General features: G+C 36.8%; 1 protein-coding gene across 22 annotated transcripts in view; it reads right to left on the bottom strand.

Moving 5' to 3' along the window:
• ANKRD36C (ankyrin repeat domain 36C) overlaps positions 1 to 23323 on the bottom strand; it is a 165451-nt gene that overhangs the window by 50976 nt on the left and 91152 nt on the right. For 21 of the 22 annotated variants that reach the window (XM_054678581.2, XM_054678585.2, XM_054678582.2 and 18 more), the window contains 26 exons: positions 22902 to 22930; positions 22739 to 22811; positions 21034 to 21062; positions 20867 to 20939; positions 19163 to 19191; positions 18996 to 19068; positions 17298 to 17326; positions 17135 to 17207; positions 15432 to 15460; positions 15265 to 15337; positions 13567 to 13595; positions 13400 to 13472; positions 11689 to 11717; positions 11526 to 11598; positions 9821 to 9849; positions 9654 to 9726; positions 7950 to 7978; positions 7783 to 7855; positions 6079 to 6107; positions 5916 to 5988; positions 4213 to 4241; positions 4046 to 4118; positions 2342 to 2370; positions 2175 to 2247; positions 467 to 495; positions 300 to 372 (listed from right to left, as the gene is read on the bottom strand). In XM_054678581.2, the coding sequence (XP_054534556.2) occupies positions 300 to 372; positions 467 to 495; positions 2175 to 2247; positions 2342 to 2370; positions 4046 to 4118; positions 4213 to 4241; positions 5916 to 5988; positions 6079 to 6107; positions 7783 to 7855; positions 7950 to 7978; positions 9654 to 9726; positions 9821 to 9849; positions 11526 to 11598; positions 11689 to 11717; positions 13400 to 13472; positions 13567 to 13595; positions 15265 to 15337; positions 15432 to 15460; positions 17135 to 17207; positions 17298 to 17326; positions 18996 to 19068; positions 19163 to 19191; positions 20867 to 20939; positions 21034 to 21062; positions 22739 to 22811; positions 22902 to 22930 (1326 nt within the window). The remainder of the gene's footprint in view (positions 1 to 299; positions 373 to 466; positions 496 to 2174; positions 2248 to 2341; positions 2371 to 4045; positions 4119 to 4212; positions 4242 to 5915; positions 5989 to 6078; positions 6108 to 7782; positions 7856 to 7949; positions 7979 to 9653; positions 9727 to 9820; positions 9850 to 11525; positions 11599 to 11688; positions 11718 to 13399; positions 13473 to 13566; positions 13596 to 15264; positions 15338 to 15431; positions 15461 to 17134; positions 17208 to 17297; positions 17327 to 18995; positions 19069 to 19162; positions 19192 to 20866; positions 20940 to 21033; positions 21063 to 22738; positions 22812 to 22901; positions 22931 to 23323) is intronic. The other variant, XM_063789626.1, reaches the window with a different exon arrangement.

Here is a 23323-nt window from a genome sequence, read left to right as displayed (position 1 = left end):
AAACATGCTGTAGAATTAAAGCAAAATTATGCTGTTCCCCTGAGACCCTTATGTCTTGAACTGCTCTCCATATTTCTTCTTCCCAATTTCAATGTGGGGAAGTCTATAATCTTACTACAAAGATCATGTCCAAGACCAGCAGCATCAGCGTCACACAAGAACTTATTAAAAATGAAGAATCTCAGGCCTGCTGAATCAGAATGTGCAGTTTTGATGAGCCCCGCACTGATTTGTTTGGGGAAGAGAAGTACTTTTCTATCTGGACTGAACATGACATTAAATGTGTTTTGTGAAATTACCTGTTCCAGAGTGTTGTCCATCCTTTATTTCTGTGGGTATATTCGAAACAGAATCTTTCTTGTCACTTGTAGCCTGAATGGAATTTGAAACAAAATAATCAATACATGAACTATGTTTCATAGACCACACAGTTAATAGTTCACAATATAAATGAGAGTTTAATTACCTTCAAGGCTGGTTGTTTCTGAGAAGACACTGAAAAGCAAGAGGGATACATAATCACTCATATGTAAATATGATAAATTTATCCATACTTTCATGCACTGTTGGCATCAAGATATATCTTCCTGCCTGTATTAGTATAGGATTTGCTGTTTTCTATTTTGTGACTGGGGACTGGAATATGACAGAAATACACTGAAAAAGGTGAATACAGGCTTCACAAAATATACTTACAATTTCAAACATGGCATGATTTGTCATATGTCCAAAACTAAAATAAAACCGTGTCAATATCAACGTGGATATGCCAAGTGATGAGGACAAATGTGATCTAAAATCAGAGGAGCAACTCATACACTTGAGAATCAATGTCAAAGCAGGTTCTACATGATGCCACATGTCTTCCATGCAAGAAATCAAAAGGATTTACACCATTATAGTACAAACATTCATCATGCTCTTTAACTTGCCCAATAACTGAGAAGGCACACAATTACAATGATATTTCAGTTGAATGTACACTTCACGTCTCTTCAGTGGAAGTGTCCTAAATTGATCAGCTTGGATTATGTTTGCTGAAACCTAGTAGATAATATTCATTATTTCTCACACCCCTGTGGTGTAATAATTTGCCTAAGTTTCTTGTATCCACTCGTTTAGCCTTCTGAAAGTTTCTTCATCCATTCATGGCACCAAAGGATAATATATTAGCCTCAATAAAATATCATCATTTACCAATGTTGACATACTTCTACAAAGTAAAACTGCTGCAAGCATTAGATATTAATAAGTTTTACATTCAGAAATCAATCAAATATTCATGGAAAGGACCACTTTAGGAGTTAATTAGAATTCAACATAATTTTTGTTTCTAAAAAGTCTTCTTTGGAGTATCATGCTATTCTCTAAAGAAGTTTCATTCAATAGCTATTTTATCCAAGACTTAGCTCCTTGAACTTTGAAGCCAATGTACTCATATTCGTTTATCTCAGTTTTATAACTGAAATCAACAAAACATGTATCTCTGATGCCTAATAGTAAATTACTCCTAAAGAGGAGTAATGAGTCACTGCGGTTTATCCCAATTCTAGCATAGTTTCCTGCTTCCAGTAGTTCCTGAAACACCCAAAATCAAATCTTCTTTTATGCAAATGTTCCAAATGTATTGAAGTGAGTTCAGTGAGGTTTCCTCAGCAGAAATCCCAAATTACATAAATAACTTCTTCTTCTCCCTCCTTCCTGACTCACAATCCCTATTCCTTGAGGAAAATAATTGCTACATCACTGCTCTTGTTACTTCTCATTCTACAGTGTTTTTGTGGTATTAGGAACACTTTTCCCTCTGTTTATCACAATACAATCTGACGCCTCTAATATCTATTACTTCATCTCTTTCTCTTTCCCCTCTTGATGAAAACATGCTGTAGAATTAAAGCAAAATGATGCTGTCCCCTGAGCCTGTTATATGTTGAATTGTGGTCAGATGGTTCTTTTTCCCAATTTCAAAGTACAGACATCTAAAATCTTAGTACTTTCATCATGGCCAAGGACCACAGCATCAGGGTCACCCGAGAACTTATTACAAATGAATAATCTCAGGAATACTGAATCAGAACATGAAGATTTGACGAACCCCCCGCTGCTTTATTTGGTGAAGAGAAGTTCTCTTCCATCTTGAATGAACATCATATTAAATGTGTTTGCAAAATTACCTGTCCCAGATATTTGTTCGTCCTTTGTTTTTGTGGCTATATTTGGAATAGAATCTTCCTTGTCACTTGTAGCCTGAATGGAATTTGAAACACAACAGTCAATAAATAAAGTATATTTCATAGACTATACACTTAATAGTTCAAAATATAAAAGAGAGTTTAATTACCTTCAAGGCTGGTTGTTTATGAGAAGACACTGAAAAGCAAAAGGGATACATAATCACTCATACGTAAATATGATAAAGTTATTCATACATTCATACAGTGTTAGCATCAATCTCTGTCCTCCTGCCTGTATTAGTGTAGGCTTTGATGGCTTCTATATTGTGTCGGGGAAAAGAACATGACAGAAATCACTGAAAAAAGGGAATACAGGCGCCATGAAATATATCCTTACAATTTTAAACATGGTATGATCTGTCATATGTCGAAAACTAAAATAAAGCCCTGTCAATATCAATGTCGATATGCCGAGTGATGAGGACAAAGTGATCTAAAATCAGGGGAGCAATTCATACAACTGAGAATCAATATCAAAGCAGGTGCTACATGACCCCACATGTGTTTCATGTAAGAAATCAAAGGATATACACAATTATAGTACAAACATTCATCATGCTCTTTAATTTGCCAAATAAATGAGAAGGCACAGAATTACGACGACATTTCAGTTGAACATACACTTCACATCTCCTCAGTGGAAGTGTCCTAAATTGATCACTTTGGATATCTGCTTGCTGATACCTAGTAGATAATATTCATTACCTCTCACACCCATGTGGTGTAATAATTTGCCTAAGTTTCTTGTATCCACTAGTATAGACTTCTGAATGTTTCTTCATCCACTCTTGGCACCAAAGGATAATATATTAGCCTCAATAAAGATATCATCAATTATCAACTTTGACATATTTCTTCAAAGTAAAACTGCTACAAGCATTAGATATTAATCAGTTTTTCATTCAGAAATCACTGCAATATTCATTGAAAATGAACATTTTAGGAGTTAATTAGAATTCAACATCATTTTTGTTTCTAAAATAGACTTTTTGGGAGGACCATGTTATTCTTTAAAGAAGTTTCATGAAATAGCTATTTCATCCAAGGGGTAGCTCCTTGAACAAGGAAGCAAATTTATTCATAATCAAGATTATCTCATTTTTATAACTACAATCAACAAAATATGTATCTCTGATGCCTCCTAGTAACAAAGAGGAGTAATGAGTCAGTGTGGTGGTGTATTCCAATTATACCATTGTTTCCTGCTTCCAGTAGTTCCTGGAGCAGCCAAAATCAAATATTTGTCATGAAAATATTCCAAATGCATCTGAAGTGAGTTCACTCAGGTTTCCTCAGCAGAAACCCCAAAATTATATAAATGACTTCCTCTTTTTCCGCCTTCCTGCCTCACAATCCGTCTTCCTTAGGAAAATAGTTGCTACACCAGGGGTCTCCTTAATTCTCCTAACAGTGTCTACGGGTTGTTACAACAAGCTTTCTGTCTTTTCTTGGCAGTACAATCTGAAGTGTGTAAATTCTATACTTCCTCTCTTTCTCCTTCCACTCTTACTGAAAACAAGCTGGAGAATTAAAGCAAAATTATGTTGTTCCCCAGAGCCCCTTATGCCTTGAACTGCTCTCCATGTTTCTTCTTCCCAATTTCAATGTGGGGAAGTGTATACTCTTACTGCGAAGATCATGTTCCAGACCAGCAGCATCAGCATCACCCAAGAACTTATTTGAAATGAAGAATCTCAGGACTGCTGAATCAGAATGTGCAGTTACAACAAACCCCCCGCTGATTTATTCAGGGAAGAGAATTTCTTATCTATCTGGACTGAACATGACATTAAATCTCTTTTCAAAATTACCTCTCCTAGTTTTTTCTCCATGCTTTTTTCCTCTGGTTATATTCAAAATAGAATTTTTCTCGTCACTTGTAGCCTGAATGGAATTTGAAATGAAATAATAAATTAATAAAGTATGTTTCATAGACTATACATTTACTAGGTCACAATATAAATGACAGTTTCATTACCTTCAAGCCTGGTGGTTGCTCAGAAGACACTGAAAAGTAAAAGGGATTCATAATCATTCATAAGTAAAAATGACAAAATTATCCATACATTCATGCAGTGTTAGCATCAACCTCTGTCCTCCTGCCTGTATTAGCGTAGGCTTTGATGGTTTCTACTTTGTGTCTGGGGACTAGAACATGACAGAAATACGCTGACAAAAGGGATTACAGGCTCCATGAAATATAGTCTTAGAATTTCAAACATGGTATGATTTCTCATATGTAGAAAACTAAAATAAAACCGTGTCAATATCAACGTGGATATGCCGAGTGATGAGGACAAAGTGATCTAAAATCAGAGGAGCAACACGTACACCTGAGAATCAATGTCAAAGCAGGTGCTACATGATCCCACATGTCTTTCATGCAACAAATCAAAAGGATTTACACCATTATACTACAAACATCCATCATGCTCTTTAACTTGCCCAATAACTGAGAAGGCACACAATTACGATGACAATTCAGTTGAACTTACACTTCACGTCCCTTCAGTGGAAGTGTCCTAAATTGATCACTTTGGATACCTGTTTGCTGATACCTAGTAGATAATATTCATTATATCTCACACCCAGGTGGTGTAATAATTTGCTTAAGTTTCTTGTATCCACCAGTTTAGCCTTCCAAAAGTTTCTTCATCCATTCATGGCACCAAAGGATAATATATAAGCCTCAATAAATATATCATCACTTATCAATTTCGACATATTTCTACAAAGTAAAACTGCTACAAGCATTAGATATTAATAAGTTTTACATTCAGAAATCATTCCAATATTCATTGAAAATGATCACTCCAGGACTTAATTAGAATGCAACACTATTTTTGTTTCTAAAATAGCTTGTTGGGAGTATCATGTAATTTTCTAAAGAAGTTTCATTAAACAGCTATTTTATACAAAAGGTAGCTCCTTGAACAAGGAAGCCAATGTATTCATATTCAAGTTTATCTCATTTCTATAACTAAAATCAACAAAACATGTATCCCTGATGCCTAATAGTAACAAAGAGGAGTATGAGTCATTGTGTTTTTATGCCAATTCAAACACTGTTTCCTGCTTCCAGCAGTTGCTGGAGCTGCCAAAATTAAATGTTGTTTATGCAAATGTTCCAAATGCATCTGAAGTGAGTTCACTCAGGTTTCCTCAGCAGTAACCCCAAAATTATATAAATGACTTCCTCTTTTCCCACCTTCCTGCCTCACAATCCGTCTTCATTTGGAAAATAATTGTTACATCAGGGGTCTCCTCAGTTCTCCTTCTACAGTGTCTACGGCTTATTATGAACAGTTTTCTGTCTGTTTTTAGCACTACCATGTGACATCAGTAAAATCTGTATTTCCACTCTTTCTCCTTACACCATTAATGAAAAGATGCTACAGAATTAAAGCAAAATTATGCTGTGCCCCCAGAGCCCCTTATGTCTTCAACTGCTCTCCATATTTCTTCCTCCCAATTGCAATGTGGGGATGTGTATAATCTTACAGCGAAGATCATGTTCCAGACCAGCAGCATCAGCATAACCCAAGAACTTATTACAAATGAAGAATCTCAGGCCTACTGAATCAGAATGTGCAGTTTCGACCAGCCCCCCACTGATTTATTCGGGGAAGAGAACTTCTTATCTGGACTGAACATGACATTAAATGTGTTTCGCAAAATTACCTGTCCTAGATATTTCTCCATCCTTTCTTTCTCTGGTTATATTTGAAAAAGAATCTTTCCCATCACTTGTAGCCTGAATGGAATTTGAAACAAAATAATAAATAAGGTATGTTTCATAGGCTATACGTTTACTAGCTCACAATATAAATGAGAGTTTCATTACCTTCAAGGCTGGTTTTTTCCGAGAAGACACTGAAAAGTAAAAGGGATACATAATCACTCACATGTAAATATGATAAAGTTATCCATACATTCACACAGTGTTAGCATCAACATCTGTCCTCCTGCCTGCATTAGTGGAGGCTTTGATGGCTTCTACTTTCTGTCTGGGGACCAGAACATGACAGAAATACACTGAAAAAAGGGAACACAGGCTCCATGAAATATACCCTTACAATTTCAAAAATGGTATGATTTGTCATGTGTCGAAAACTAAAATAAAACCGTGTCAATATCAATGTGGATATGCTGAGTGATGAGGAGAAATGCGATCTAAAATCAGAGGAGCAACTCATACACATGAGAATCAATCTCAAAACAGATGCTACATGATCCCACATGTCTTTCATGCAACAAATCAAAAGGATTTACACCATTATACTAAAAACATTCATCATGCTCTTTAACTTGCCCAATCACTGAGAAGGTACACAATTACGATGACACTCCAGTTGAACTTACACTTCACATCTCTTCAGTGGAAGTGTCCTGAATTGATCACCTTGGATATCTGTTTGCTGATACCTAGTAGATAATATTGATTATCTCTCACAACCATGTAGTGTAATAATTTGCCTAAGTTTCATGTATCCACTAGTTTAGGCTTCCAAAAATTTCTTCATCCACTCTTGGCACCAAAGGATAATATATTAGCCTCAATAAAAATATGATCAATTATCAACTTTGACATAATTCTACAAAGTAAAATTGCTACAAGCATTAGATATTAATCACTTTCTCATCCAGAAATCACTGCAATATTGATTGAAAATGACCATTTTATGGGTTAACTAGAATTCAACATCACTCCTGTGTCTAAAATAGTCTTGTTGGGAGTATCGTGTTACTCCCTAAAGAAGTTTCATTAAATAACTATTTTATCCAAGAGGTAGCTCCTTGAACAAGGAAGCAAATTTATTCATAATCAAGATTATCTCATTTTTATAACTTACAACAACACAACATGTATCTCTGATGCCTCCTAGTAACCAAGAGGAGTAATGAGTCAGTGTGGTGTATTCCAATTCCACCATTGTTTCCTGCTTCCAGTAGTTCCTGGAGCAGCCAAAATCAAATATTTGTTATGAAAATATTCCAAATGCATCTGAAGTGAGTTCACTCAGGTTTCCTCAGCAGAAACCCCAAAATTATATAAATGACTTCCTCTTTTCACACCTTCCTGCCTCACAATCCGTCTCCCTTAGGAAAATAGTTGCTACACCAGGGGTCTCCTTAGTTCTCCTACAGTGTCTACGGGTTGTTACAACAAGCTTTCTGCCCTTTCTTGGCAGTACGATCTGAAGTGTGTAAATTCTATACTTCCTCTCTTTCTCCTTCCACCCTTACTGAAAACAAGCTGGAGAATTAAAGCAAAATTATGTTGTTCCCCAGAGCCCCTTATGCCTTGAACTGTTCTCCATATTTCTTCTTCTGAATTTCAACATGGGGAAGTGTATACTCTTACTGCGAAGATCATGTTTCAGACCAGCAGCATCAGCATCACCCAAGAACTTATTTGAAATGAAGAATCTCAGGACTGCTGAATCAGAATGTGCAGCTTCAATGAGCCCCCCGCTGATTTATTCAGGGAAGAGAATTTCTTATCTATCTGGACTGAACATGACATTAAATCTCTTTTCAAAATTACCTCTCCTAGTTTTTTCTCCATGCTTTTTTCCTCTGGCTATATTCAAAAGAGAATCTTTCTCGTTACTTGTAGCCTGAATGGAATTTGAAATAAAGTAATAAATTAATAAAGTATGTTTCATAGACTATACATTTACTAGGTCACAATATAAATGACAGTTTCATTACCTTCAAGCCTGATGGTTTCTCAGAAGACACTGAAAAGTAAAAGGGATTCATAATCACTCATATGTAAAAATGACAATATTATCCACACATTCATGCAGTGTTAGCATCAACCTCTGTCCTCCTGCCTGTATTAGCGTAGGCTTTGATGGTTTCTACTTTGTGTCTGGGGACTAGAACATGACAGAAATACGCTGAGAAAAGGGAACACAGGCTCCATGAAATATAGTCTTAGAATTTCAAACATGGTATGATTTGTCATATGTCCAAAACTAAAATAAAACCGTGTCAGTATCAACGTGGATATGCCGAGTGATGAGGACAAAGTGATCTAAAATCAGAGAAGCAACTCATACACCTGAGAATCAATCTCAAAGCAGGTGCCACATGATCCCACATGTCTTTCATGCAACAAATCAAAAGGATTTACACCATTATACTACAAACACTCATCATGCTCTTTAACTTGCCCAATAACTGAGAAGGCACACAATTACGAGGACAATTCAGTTGAACGTACACTTCACATCTCTTCAGTGGAAGTGTGCTAAATTGATCACCTTGGATATCTGTTTGCTGATACCTAGTAGATAATATTCATTATCTCTCACACACATGTAGTGTAATAATTTGCCTAAGTTTCATGTATCCACTAGTTTAGGCTTCCGAAAGTTTCTTCAACCACTCTAGTCACCAAAGGATAATATATTAGCCTCAATAAAAATAACATCAATTATCAACTTTGACATACTTCTACAAAGTAAAATGGCTACAAGCATTAGATATTAATCGGTTTTTCATTCAGAAATCACTGCAATATTCATTGAAAATGACCATTTTAGGAGTTAATTAGAATCCAGCATAATTTTTGTTTCTCAAATAGCCTTGTTGGGAGTATCATGTTGTTCTGTAAAGAAGTTTCATAAAATAGCTATTGTATCCAAGAGGTAGCTCCTTGAAAAAGGAAGCCAAGTATTCATATTCAAGTTTGTCTCATTTCAATAACTAAAATCAACAAAACATGTATCTCTGATGCCTAATAGTAACAAAGAGGAGTAATGAGTCAGTGTGTTTTTATGCCAATTCTAGGATTGTTTCCTTCTTCCAGCAGTTCCTGCAGCAGCCAAAATCAAGTATTTTTTATTAAAATATTCCAAATGCATCTGAAGTGAGTTCACTCAGGTTTCCTCAGCGGAAACCCCAAAATTATATAAATGACTGCCTCTTTTCACACCTTCCTGCCTCACAATCCGTCTTCCTTGGGAAAATGATTGCTACACCAGGGGTCTCCTTAGTTCTCCTACAGTGTGTATGGGTTATTACAACAAGTTTTCTGTCTGTTCTTAGCAGTACGATGTGACGTCTGTAAAATCGATACTTCCTCTCTTTCTCCTTCCACCCTTACTGAGAACAAGCTGGAGAATTAAAGCAAAACTATGCTGTTCCCCAGAGCCCCTTATGTCTTCAACTGCTCTCCATATATCTTCTTCCCAACTTCAATGTGGGGAAGTGTATAATCTTACAGCGAAGATCATGTTACAGACCAGCAGCATCAGCATCACCCAAGAACTTTACTACAAATGAAGAATCTCCGGCCTGCTGAATCAGAAAGTGCAGCTTCGACGAGCCACCCGCTGCTTTATTTGGGGAAGAGAACTTCTTATCTATCTGGACAGAACACGACATTAAATCTGTTTTCAAAATTACCTGTCCTAGATTTTTCTCCATCCTTTTCTTCTCTGGCTATACTCAAAACAGAATCTTCCTCGTCACTTGTAGCCTGAATGGAATTTGAAACGAAATAATAAACAAATAAAGTATGTTTCATAGACCATACATTAACTCGTTCACAACATAAATGAGAGTTTCATTACCTTCAAGGCTGGTGGTTTCTGAGAAGACACTGAAAAGCAAAAGGGATTCATAATCACTCATATGTAAATATGACAAAGATATCCATACATTCATGCAGTGTTAGCATCAAACTCTGTCCTCCTGCCTGTATTAGCGCAGGCTTTGATGGCTTCTACTTTGTGTCTGGGGACTAGAACATGACAGAAGTACACTGAGAAAAGGGAATACAGGCTCCATGAAATATACCCTTACAATTTCAAACATGGTACGATTTCTCGTGTGTCTAAAACTAAAATAAAACCGTGACAATCTCAACGTGCATAGGCCGAGTGATGAGAACAAACGTGATCTAAAATCAGAGGAGCAACTCACACACCCGAGAATCAATGTCAAAGCAGGTGCTACATGATCCCACATGTCTTTTGTGCAACAAATCAAAAGGATTTACACCATTATACTACAAACATTCATCATGCTCTTTAACTTGCCCAATAACTGAGAAGGCACACAATTGCGACGATACTTCAGTTGAACTTACACTTCACATCTCTTCAGTGGAAGTGTCCTAAATTGATCACTTTGGATACCTGTTTGCTGATACCTAGTAGATAATAATCATTATCTCTCACACCCATGTGGTGTAATACTTTGCTTAAGTTTCTTGTATCCACTAGTTTAGCCTTCCAAACGTTTCTTCATCCACTCATGGCACCAAAGGATAATATATTAGCCTCAATAAAAATATCATCATTTATCAATTTTGACATATTTGTACAAAGTAAAACTGCTACAAGCATTAGATATTGATAAGATTTACATTCAGAAATCATTCCAATATTCATTGAAAATGATCACTCTAGGACTTAATTAGAATGCAACACAATTTTTGTCTCTAAAATAGCCTTGTTGGGAGTATCATGTTATGTTCTAGAGAAGTTTCATTAAACAGCTATTTTATACAAGAGGTAGCTCTTTGAAGAAGGAAGCCAACGTAGTCATATTCACGTTTATCTCATTTCTATAACTAAAATCAACAAAACATGTATCTCTGATGCCTAATAGTAACAAAGAGGAGTAATGAGTCATTGTGTTTTTATGCCAATTCAAGAAATGTTTCCTGCTTCCAGAAATTGCTGGAGCTGCCAAAATCAAATATTGTTTATGCAAATGTTCCAAATGCATCTGAAGTGAGTTCACTCAGGTTTCCTCAGCAGTAACCCCAAAATTATATAAATGACTTCCTCTTTTCCCACCTTCCTGCCTCACAATCCGTCTTCATTCGGAAAATAATTGCTACATCAGGGGTCTCCTCAGTTCTCCTTCTACAGTGTCTACGGCTTATTGTGAACAGTTTTCTGTCTCTTTTTAGCACTACCATGTGACGTCTGTAAAATCTGTACTTCCTCTCTTTCTCCTTACACCCTTAATGAAAAGATGCTCCAGAAATAAAGCAAAATTATGCTGTGCCCCAGAGCCCCTTATGTCTTCAACTGCTCTCCATATTTCTTCCTCCCAATTGCAACGTGGGGATGTGTATAATCTTACAGCGAAGATCATGTTCCAGACCAGCAGCATCAGCATAACCCAAGAACTTATTAGAAATGAAGAATCTCAGGCCTACTGAATCAGAATGTGCAGTTTCGACCAGCCCCCCACTGATTTATTCGGGGAAGAGAACTTCTTATCTGGACTGAACATGACATTAAATGTGTTTCGCAAAGTTACCTGTCCTAGATATTTCTCCATCCTTTCTTTCTCTGGTTATATTTGAAAAAGAATCTTTCTCATCACTTGTAGCCTGAATGGAATTTGAAACAAAATAATAAATAAGGTATGTTTCATAGGCTTTACGTTTACTAGCTCACAATATAAATGAGAGTTTTATTACCTTCAAGGCTGCTTTTTTCCGAGAAGACACTGAAAAGCAAAAGGGATACATAATCACTCACATGTAAATATGATAAAGTTATCCATACATTCACACGGTGTTAGCATCAACCTCTGTCCTCCTGCCTGTATCAGTGGAGGCTTTGATGGCTTCTACTTTGTCTCTGGGGACCAGAGCGTGACAGAAATACACTGAAAAAAGGGAACACAGGCTCCATGAAATATACCCTTACAATTTCAAACATGGTATGATTTGTCATGTGTCGAAACCCAAAATAAAACCGTGTCCATATCAATGTGGATATGCTGAGTGATGAGGACAAATGTGATCTAAAAACAGAGGAGCAACTCATACACGTGAGAATCAATGTCAAAACAGGTGCTACATGATCCCACATGTCTTTCATGCAACAAATCAAAAGGATTTACACCATTATACTACAAACACTCATCATGCTCTTTAACTTGCCCAGTAACTGAGAAGGCACACAATTACGATGACACTCCAGCTGAACGTACACTTCACATCTCTTCAGTGGAAGTGTCCTGAATTGATCACCTTGGATATCTGTTTGCTGATACCTAGTAGATAATATTCATTATCTCTCACACCCATGTAGTGTAATAATTTGCCTAAGTTTCATGTATCCACTAGTTTAGGCTTCCGAAAGTTTCTTCATCCACTCTTGGCACCAAAGGATAATATATTAGCCTCAATAAAAATATCATCAATTATCAACTTTGACATACTTCTACAAAGTAAAATGGCTACAAGCATTAGATATTAATCAGTTTTTCATTCAGCAATCACTGCAATATTCATTGAAAATGACCATTTTAGGAGTTAGTTAGAATTCAACATCATTCTTGTGTCTAAAATAGTCTTGTTGGGAGTATCGTGTTATTCTCTAAAGAAGTGTCATTAAATAGCTATTTTATCCAAGAGGTAGCTCCTTGAACAAGGAAGCAAATTTATTCATATTCAAGATTATCTCATTTTTATAACTAAAATCAACAAAACATGTATCTCTGATGCCTCCTAGTAACCAAGAGGAGTAATGAGTCAGTGTGGTGGTGTATTCCAATTATACCATTGTTTCCTGCTTCCAGTAGTAGTTCCTGGAGCAGCCAAAATCAAATATTTGTTATGAAAATATTCCAAATGCATCTGAAGTGAGTTCACTCAGGTTTCCTCAGCAGAAACCCCAAGATTATATAAATGACTTCCTCTTTTCACACCTTCCTGCCTCACAATCCGTCTTCCTTAGGAAAATAGTTGCTACACCAGGGGTCTCCTTAGTTCTCCTAACAGTGTCTACGGGTTGTTACAACAAGCTTTCTGCCTTTTCTTGGCAGTACGATCTGAAGTGTGTAAATTCTATACTTCCTCTCTTTCTCCTTCCACCCTTACTGAAAACAAGCTGGAGAATTAAAGCAAAATTATGTTGTTCCCCAGAGCCCCTTATGCCTTGAACTGCTCTCCATATTTCTTCTTCCCAGTTTCAATGTGGGGAAATGTATAATCTTACAGCAAAGATGATGTTCCAGACCAGCAGCATCAGCATCACCCAAGAACTTATTTGAAATGAAGAATCTCAGGACTGCTGTATCAGAATGTGCAGCTTCAACGAGCCCCCCGCTGATTTCTTCAGGGAAGAGAACTTCTTATCTATCTGGACTGATCATGACATTAAATCTCATTTCAAAATTACCTCTCCTAGTTTTTTCTCCATCCTCTTTTCCTCTGGCTATATTCAAAACAGAATCTTTCTCATCACTTTTAGCCTGAATGGAATTTGAAATGAAATAATAAATTAATAAAGTATGTTTCATAGACTATGCATTTACTAGGTCACAATATAAATGACAGTTTCATTACCTTCAAGCCTGGTCGTTTCTCAGAAGTCACTGAAAAGTAAAAGGGATTCATAATCACTCATATGTAAAAATGACAAAATTACCCATACATTCATGCAGTGTTTGCATCAACCTCTGTCCTCCTGCCTGTATTAGCATAGTCTTTGATGGCTTCTACTTTGTGTCTGGGGACTAGAACATGATAGAAATACGCTGAGAAACGGGAATACAGGCTCCATGAAATATAGTCTTAGAATTTCAAACATGGTATGATTTGTCATGTGTCAAAAACTAAAATAAAACCGTGTCAATATCAAGGTGGATATGCTGAGTGATGAGGACAAATGTGATCTAAAAACAGAGGAGCAACTCATACACGTGAGAATCAATGTCAAAACAGGTGCTACATGATCCCACATGTCTTTCATGCAACAAATCAAAAGGATTTACACCATTATACTACAAACACTCATCATGCTCTTTAACTTGCCCAATAACTGAGAAGGCACACAATTACGATGACACTCCAGCTGAACGTACACTTCACATCTCTTCAGTGGAAGTGTCCTGAATTGATCACCTTGGATATCTGTTTGCTGATACCTAGTAGATAATATTCATTATCTCTCACACCCATGTAGTGTAATAATTTGCCTAAGTTTCATGTATCCACTAGTTTAGGCTTCCGAAAGTTTCTTCATCCACTCTTGGCACCAAAGGATAATATATTAGCCTCAATAAAAATATCATCAATTATCAACTTTGACATACTTCTACAAAGTAAGCATTAGATATTAATCAGTTTTTCATTCAGCAATCACTGCAATATTCATTGAAAATGACCATTTTAGGAGTTAGTTAGAATTCAACATCATTCTTGTGTCTAAAATAGTCTTGTTGGGAGTATCGTGTTATTCTCTAAAGAAGTGTCATTAAATAGCTATTTTATCCAAGAGGTAGCTCCTTGAACAAGGAAGCAAATTTATTCATATTCAAGATTATCTCATTTTTATAACTAAAATCAACAAAACATGTATCTCTGATGCCTCCTAGTAACCAAGAGGAGTAATGAGTCGGTGTGGTGGTGTATTCCAATTATACCATTGTTTCCTGCTTCCAGTAGTAGTTCCTGGAATAGCCAAAATAAAATATTTGTTATGAAAATATTCCAAATGCATCTGAAGTGAGTTCACTCAGGTTTCCTCAGGAGAAACCCCAAAATTATATAAATGACTTCCTCTTTTCACACCTTCCTGCCTCACAATCCGTCTCCCTTAGGAAAATAGTTGCTACACCAGGGGTCTCCTTAGTTCTCCTACAGTGTCTACGGGTTGTACAACAAGCTTTCTGTCTTTTCTTGGCAGTACGATCTGAAGTGTGTAAATTCTATACTTCCTCTCTTTCTCCTTCCACCCTTACTGAAAACAAGCTGGAGAATTAAAGCAAAATTATGTTGTTCCCCAGAGCCCCTTATGCCTTGAACTGCTCTCCATATTTCTTCTTCCCAATTTCAATGTGGGGAAGTGTATAATCTTACTGCGAAGATCATGTTCCAGACCAGCAGCATCAGCATCACCCAAGAACTTATTTGAAATGAAGAATCTCAGGACTGCTGAATCAGAATGTGCAGCTTCAACGAGCCCCCCGCTGATTTATTCAGGGAAGAGAATTTCTTATCTATCTGGACTGAACATGACATTAAATCTCTTTTCAAAATTACCTCTCCTAGTTTTTTCTCCATGCTTTTTTCCTCTGGCTATATTCAAAAGAGAATCTTTCTCGTCTCTTGTAGCCTGAATGGAATTTGAAATGAAATAATAAATTAATAAAGTATGTTTCATAGACTATACATTTACTAGTTCACAATATAAATGATAGTTTCCTTACCTTCAAGCCTGGTGGTTGCTCAGAAGACACTGAAAAGTAAAAGGGATTCATAATCACTCATATGTAAAAATGACAAAATTATCCACATATTCATGCAGTGTTAGCATCAACCTCTGTCCTCCTGCCTGTATTAGCATAGGCTTTGATGGCTTCTACTTTGTGTCTGGGGACTAGAACATGACAGAAATACGCTGAGAAAAGGGAATACAGGCGCCATGAAATATAGTCTTAGAATTTCAAACATGGTATGATTTGTCATCTGCCAAAAACTAAAATAAAACCGTGTCAATATCAACGTGGATATGCCGAGTGAGGAGGACAAAGTGATCTAAAATCAGAGGAGCAACTCATACACCTGAGAATCAATGTCAAAGCAGGTGCTACATGATCCCACTTATCTTTCATGCAACAAATTAAAAGGATTTACACCATTATACTACAAACATTCATCATGCTCTTTAACTTGCCCAATTACTGAGAAGGCACACAATTACGACGACAATTCAGTTGAACGTACACTTCACATCTCTTCAGTGGAAGTGTGCTAAATTGATCACCTTGGATATCTGTTTGCTGATACCTAGTAGATAATATTCATTATCTCTCTCAACCAGATGGTATAATAATCTGCCTAAGTTTCTTCTATCCACTAGTTTAGCCTTCCGAAAGTTTCTTCATCCAGTCGTGGCAACAAAGGATAATATATTAGCCTCAATAAAAATATCATCAATTGTCAATTTTGACATACCTATACAAAGTAAAACTGCTACAAGCATTAGATATTGATCAGTTTTTCATTCAGAAATCACTGCAATATTCATTGAAAATGACCATTTTAGGAGTTAATTAGAATCCAGCATAATTTTTGTTTCTCAAATAGCCTTGTTGGGAGTATCATGTTGTTCTGTAAAGAAGTTTCATAAAATAGCTATTGTATCCAAGAGGTAGCTCCTTGAAAAAGGAAGCCAAGTATTCATATTCAAGTTTGTCTCATTTCAATAACTAAAATCAACAAAACATGTATCTCTGATGCCTAATAGTAACAAAGAGGAGTAATGAGTCATTGTGTTTTTATGCCAATTCAAGAAATGTTTTCTGCTTCCAGAAATTGCTGGAGCTGCCAAAATCAAATATTGTTTATGCAAATGTTCCAAATGCATCTGAAGTGAGTTCACTCAGGTTTCCTCAGCAGTAACCCCAAAATTATATAAATGACTTCCTCTTTTCCCACCTTCCTGCCTCACAATCCGTCTTCATTCGGAAAATAATTGCTACATCAGGGGTCTCCTCAGTTCTCCTTCTACAGTGTCTACGGCTTATTGTGAACAGTTTTCTGTCTCTTTTTAGCACTACCATGTGACGTCTGTAAAATCTGTACTTCCTCTCTTTCTCCTTACACCCTTAATGAAAAGATGCTCCAGAAATAAAGCAAAATTATGCTGTGCCCCAGAGCCCCTTATGTCTTCAACTGCTCTCCATATTTCTTCCTCCCAATTGCAACGTGGGGATGTGTATAATCTTACAGCGAAGATCATGTTCCAGACCAGCAGCATCAGCATAACCCAAGAACTTATTAGAAATGAAGAATCTCAGGCCTACTGAATCAGAATGTGCAGTTTCGACCAGCCCCCCACTGATTTATTCGGGGAAGAGAACTTCTTATCTGGACTGAACATGACATTAAATGTGTTTCGCAAAGTTACCTGTCCTAGATATTTCTCCATCCTTTCTTTCTCTGGTTATATTTGAAAAAGAATCTTTCTCATCACTTGTAGCCTGAATGGAATTTGAAACAAAATAATAAATAAGGTATGTTTCATAGGCTTTACGTTTACTAGCTCACAATATAAATGAGAGTTTTATTACCTTCAAGGCTGCTTTTTTCCGAGAAGACACTGAAAAGCAAAAGGGATACATAATCACTCACATGTAAATATGATAAAGTTATCCATACATTCACACGGTGTTAGCATCAACCTCTGTCCTCCTGTCTGTATTAGTGGAGGCTTTGATGGCTTCTACTCTGTCTCTGGGGACCAGAGCGTGACAGAAATACACTGAAAAAAGGGAACACAGGCTCCATGAAATATACCCTTACAATTTCAAACATGGTATGATTTGTCATGTGTCGAAACCCAAAATAAAACCGTGTCAATATCAATGTGGATATGCTGAGTGATGAGGACAAATGTGATCTAAAAACAGAGGAGCAACTCATACACGTGAGAATCAATGTCAAAACAGGTGCTACATGATCCCACATGTCTTTCATGCAACAAATCAAAAGGATTTACACCATTATACTACAAACACTCATCATGCTCTTTAACTTGCCCAATAACTGAGAAGGCACACAATTACGATGACACTCCAGCTGAACGTACACTTCACATCTCTTCAGTGGAAGTGTCCTGAATTGATCACCTTGGATATCTGTTTGCTGATACCTAGTAGATAATATTCATTATCTCTCACACCCATGTAGTGTAATAATTTGCCTAAGTTTCATGTATCCACTAGTTTAGGCTTCCGAAAGTTTCTTCATCCACTCTTGGCACCAAAGGATAATATATTAGCCTCAATAAAAATATCATCAATTATCAACTTTGACATACTTCTACAAAGTAAGCATTAGATATTAATCAGTTTTTCATTCAGCAATCACTGCAATATTCATTGAAAATGACCATTTTAGGAGTTAGTTAGAATTCAACATCATTCTTGTGTCTAAAATAGTCTTGTTGGGAGTATCGTGTTATTCTCTAAAGAAGTGTCATTAAATAGCTATTTTATCCAAGAGGTAGCTCCTTGAACAAGGAAGCAAATTTATTCATATTCAAGATTATCTCATTTTTATAACTAAAATCAACAAAACATGTATCTCTGATGCCTCCTAGTAACCAAGAGGAGTAATGAGTCGGTGTGGTGGTGTATTCCAATTATACCATTGTTTCCTGCTTCCAGTAGTAGTTCCTGGAATAGCCAAAATAAAATATTTGTTATGAAAATATTCCAAATGCATCTGAAGTGAGTTCACTCAGGTTTCCTCAGGAGAAACCCCAAAATTATATAAATGACTTCCTCTTTTCACACCTTCCTGCCTCACAATCCGTCTCCCTTAGGAAAATAGTTGCTACACCAGGGGTCTCCTTAGTTCTCCTACAGTGTCTACGGGTTGTACAACAAGCTTTCTGTCTTTTCTTGGCAGTACGATCTGAAGTGTGTAAATTCTATACTTCCTCTCTTTCTCCTTCCACCCTTACTGAAAACAAGCTGGAGAATTAAAGCAAAATTATGTTGTTCCCCAGAGCCCCTTATGCCTTGAACTGCTCTCCATATTTCTTCTTCCCAATTTCAATGTGGGGAAGTGTATAATCTTACTGCGAAGATCATGTTCCAGACCAGCAGCATCAGCATCACCCAAGAACTTATTTGAAATGAAGAATCTCAGGACTGCTGAATCAGAATGTGCAGCTTCAACGAGCCCCCCGCTGATTTATTCAGGGAAGAGAATTTCTTATCTATCTGGACTGAACATGACATTAAATCTCTTTTCAAAATTACCTCTCCTAGTTTTTTCTCCATGCTTTTTTCCTCTGGCTATATTCAAAAGAGAATCTTTCTCGTCTCTTGTAGCCTGAATGGAATTTGAAATGAAATAATAAATTAATAAAGTATGTTTCATAGACTATACATTTACTAGTTCACAATATAAATGATAGTTTCCTTACCTTCAAGCCTGGTGGTTGCTCAGAAGACACTGAAAAGTAAAAGGGATTCATAATCACTCATATGTAAAAATGACAAAATTATCCACATATTCATGCAGTGTTAGCATCAACCTCTGTCCTCCTGCCTGTATTAGCATAGGCTTTGATGGCTTCTACTTTGTGTCTGGGGACTAGAACATGACAGAAATACGCTGAGAAAAGGGAATACAGGCGCCATGAAATATAGTCTTAGAATTTCAAACATGGTATGATTTGTCATCTGCCAAAAACTAAAATAAAACCGTGTCAATATCAACGTGGATATGCCGAGTGAGGAGGACAAAGTGATCTAAAATCAGAGGAGCAACTCATACACCTGAGAATCAATGTCAAAGCAGGTGCTACATGATCCCACTTATCTTTCATGCAACAAATTAAAAGGATTTACACCATTATACTACAAACATTCATCATGCTCTTTAACTTGCCCAATTACTGAGAAGGCACACAATTACGACGACAATTCAGTTGAACGTACACTTCACATCTCTTCAGTGGAAGTGTGCTAAATTGATCACCTTGGATATCTGTTTGCTGATACCTAGTAGATAATATTCATTATCTCTCTCAACCAGATGGTGTAATAATCTGCCTAAGTTTCTTCTATCCACTAGTTTAGCCTTCCGAAAGTTTCTTCATCCAGTCGTGGCAACAAAGGATAATATATTAGCCTCAATAAAAATATCATCAATTGTCAATTTTGACATACCTATACAAAGTAAAACTGCTACAAGCATTAGATATTGATCAGTTTTTCATTCAGAAATCACTGCAATATTCATTGAAAATGACCATTTTAGGAGTTAATTAGAATCCAGCATAATTTTTGTTTCTCAAATAGCCTTGTTGGGAGTATCATGTTGTTCTGTAAAGAAGTTTCATAAAATAGCTATTGTATCCAAGAGGTAGCTCCTTGAAAAAGGAAGCCAAGTATTCATATTCAAGTTTGTCTCATTTCAATAACTAAAATCAACAAAACATGTATCTCTGATGCCTAATAGTAACAAAGAGGAGTAATGAGTCAGTGTGTTTTTATGCCAATTCTAGGATTGTTTCCTTCTTCCAGCAGTTCCTGCAGCAGCCAAAATCAAGTATTTTTTATTAAAATATTCCAAATGCATCTGAAGTGAGTTCACTCAGGTTTCCTCAGCGGAAACCCCAAAATTATATAAATGACTGCCTCTTTTCACACCTTCCTGCCTCACAATCCGTCTTCCTTGGGAAAATGATTGCTACACCAGGGGTCTCCTTAGTTCTCCTACAGTGTGTATGGGTTATTACAACAAGTTTTCTGTCTGTTCTTAGCAGTACGATGTGACGTCTGTAAAATCGATACTTCCTCTCTTTCTCCTTCCACCCTTACTGAGAACAAGCTGGAGAATTAAAGCAAAACTATGCTGTTCCCCAGAGCCCCTTATGTCTTCAACTGCTCTCCATATATCTTCTTCCCAACTTCAATGTGGGGAAGTGTATAATCTTACAGCGAAGATCATGTTACAGACCAGCAGCATCAGCATCACCCAAGAACTTTACTACAAATGAAGAATCTCCGGCCTGCTGAATCAGAAAGTGCAGCTTCGACGAGCCACCCGCTGCTTTATTTGGGGACGAGAACTTCTTATCTATCTGGACAGAACACGACATTAAATCTGTTTTCAAAATTACCTGTCCTAGATTTTTCTCCATCCTTTTCTTCTCTGGCTATACTCAAAACAGAATCTTCCTCGTCACTTGTAGCCTGAATGGAATTTGAAACGAAATAATAAACAAATAAAGTATGTTTCATAGACCATACATTAACTCGTTCACAACATAAATGAGAGTTTCATTACCTTCAAGGCTGGTGGTTTCTGAGAAGACACTGAAAAGCAAAAGGGATTCATAATCACTCATATGTAAATATGACAAAGATATCCATACATTCATGCAGTGTTAGCATCAAACTCTGTCCTCCTGCCTGTATTAGCGCAGGCTTTGATGGCTTCTACTTTGTGTCTGGGGACTAGAACATGACAGAAGTACACTGAGAAAAGGGAATACAGGCTCCATGAAATATACCCTTACAATTTCAAACATGGTACGATTTCTCGTGTGTCTAAAACTAAAATAAAACCGTGACAATCTCAACGTGCATAGGCCGAGTGATGAGAACAAACGTGATCTAAAATCAGAGGAGCAACTCACACACCCGAGAATCAATGTCAAAGCAGGTGCTACATGATCCCACATGTCTTTTGTGCAACAAATCAAAAGGATTTACACCATTATACTACAAACATTCATCATGCTCTTTAACTTGCCCAATAACTGAGAAGGCACACAATTGCGACGATACTTCAGTTGAACTTACACTTCACATCTCTTCAGTGGAAGTGTCCTAAATTGATCACTTTGGATACCTGTTTGCTGATACCTAGTAGATAATAATCATTATCTCTCACACCCATGTGGTGTAATACTTTGCTTAAGTTTCTTGTATCCACTAGTTTAGCCTTCCAAACGTTTCTTCATCCACTCATGGCACCAAAGGATAATATATTAGCCTCAATAAAAATATCATCATTTATCAATTTTGACATATTTGTACAAAGTAAAACTGCTACAAGCATTAGATATTGATAAGATTTACATTCAGAAATCATTCCAATATTCATTGAAAATGATCACTCTAGGACTTAATTAGAATGCAACACAATTTTTGTCTCTAAAATAGCCTTGTTGGGAGTATCATGTTATGTTCTAGAGAAGTTTCATTAAACAGCTATTTTATACAAGAGGTAGCTCTTTGAAGAAGGAAGCCAACGTAGTCATATTCACGTTTATCTCATTTCTATAACTAAAATCAACAAAACATGTATCTCTGATGCCTAATAGTAACAAAGAGGAGTAATGAGTCATTGTGTTTTTATGCCAATTCAAGAAATGTTTCCTGCTTCCAGAAATTGCTGGAGCTGCCAAAATCAAATATTGTTTATGCAAATGTTCCAAATGCATCTGAAGTGAGTTCACTCAGGTTTCCTCAGCAGTAACCCCAAAATTATATAAATGACTTCCTCTTTTCCCACCTTCCTGCCTCACAATCCGTCTTCATTCGGAAAATAATTGCTACATCAGGGGTCTCCTCAGTTCTCCTTCTACAGTGTCTACGGCTTATTGTGAACAGTTTTCTGTCTCTTTTTAGCACTACCATGTGACGTCTGTAAAATCTGTACTTCCTCTCTTTCTCCTTACACCCTTAATGAAAAGATGCTCCAGAAATAAAGCAAAATTATGCTGTGCCCCAGAGCCCCTTATGTCTTCAACTGCTCTCCATATTTCTTCCTCCCAATTGCAACGTGGGGATGTGTATAATCTTACAGCGAAGATCATGTTCCAGACCAGCAGCATCAGCATAACCCAAGAACTTATTAGAAATGAAGAATCTCAGGCCTACTGAATCAGAATGTGCAGTTTCGACCAGCCCCCCACTGATTTATTCGGGGAAGAGAACTTCTTATCTGGACTGAACATGACATTAAATGTGTTTCGCAAAGTTACCTGTCCTAGATATTTCTCCATCCTTTCTTTCTCTGGTTATATTTGAAAAAGAATCTTTCTCATCACTTGTAGCCTGAATGGAATTTGAAACAAAATAATAAATAAGGTATGTTTCATAGGCTTTACGTTTACTAGCTCACAATATAAATGAGAGTTTTATTACCTTCAAGGCTGCTTTTTTCCGAGAAGACACTGAAAAGCAAAAGGGATACATAATCACTCACATGTAAATATGATAAAGTTATCCATACATTCACACGGTGTTAGCATCAACCTCTGTCCTCCTGCCTGTATCAGTGGAGGCTTTGATGGCTTCTACTTTGTCTCTGGGGACCAGAGCGTGACAGAAATACACTGAAAAAAGGGAACACAGGCTCCATGAAATATACCCTTACAATTTCAAACATGGTATGATTTGTCATGTGTCGAAACCCAAAATAAAACCGTGTCCATATCAATGTGGATATGCTGAGTGATGAGGACAAATGTGATCTAAAAACAGAGGAGCAACTCATACACGTGAGAATCAATGTCAAAACAGGTGCTACATGATCCCACATGTCTTTCATGCAACAAATCAAAAGG

Source organism: Pan troglodytes, chromosome 12 (assembly GCF_028858775.2).
Source record: "Pan troglodytes isolate AG18354 chromosome 12, NHGRI_mPanTro3-v2.0_pri, whole genome shotgun sequence".
NCBI lineage: Eukaryota > Metazoa > Chordata > Mammalia > Primates > Hominidae > Pan > Pan troglodytes.
The sequence above is the reverse complement of the archived record's forward strand: the minus strand, read 5'-3'. Positions and strand labels throughout refer to the sequence as shown.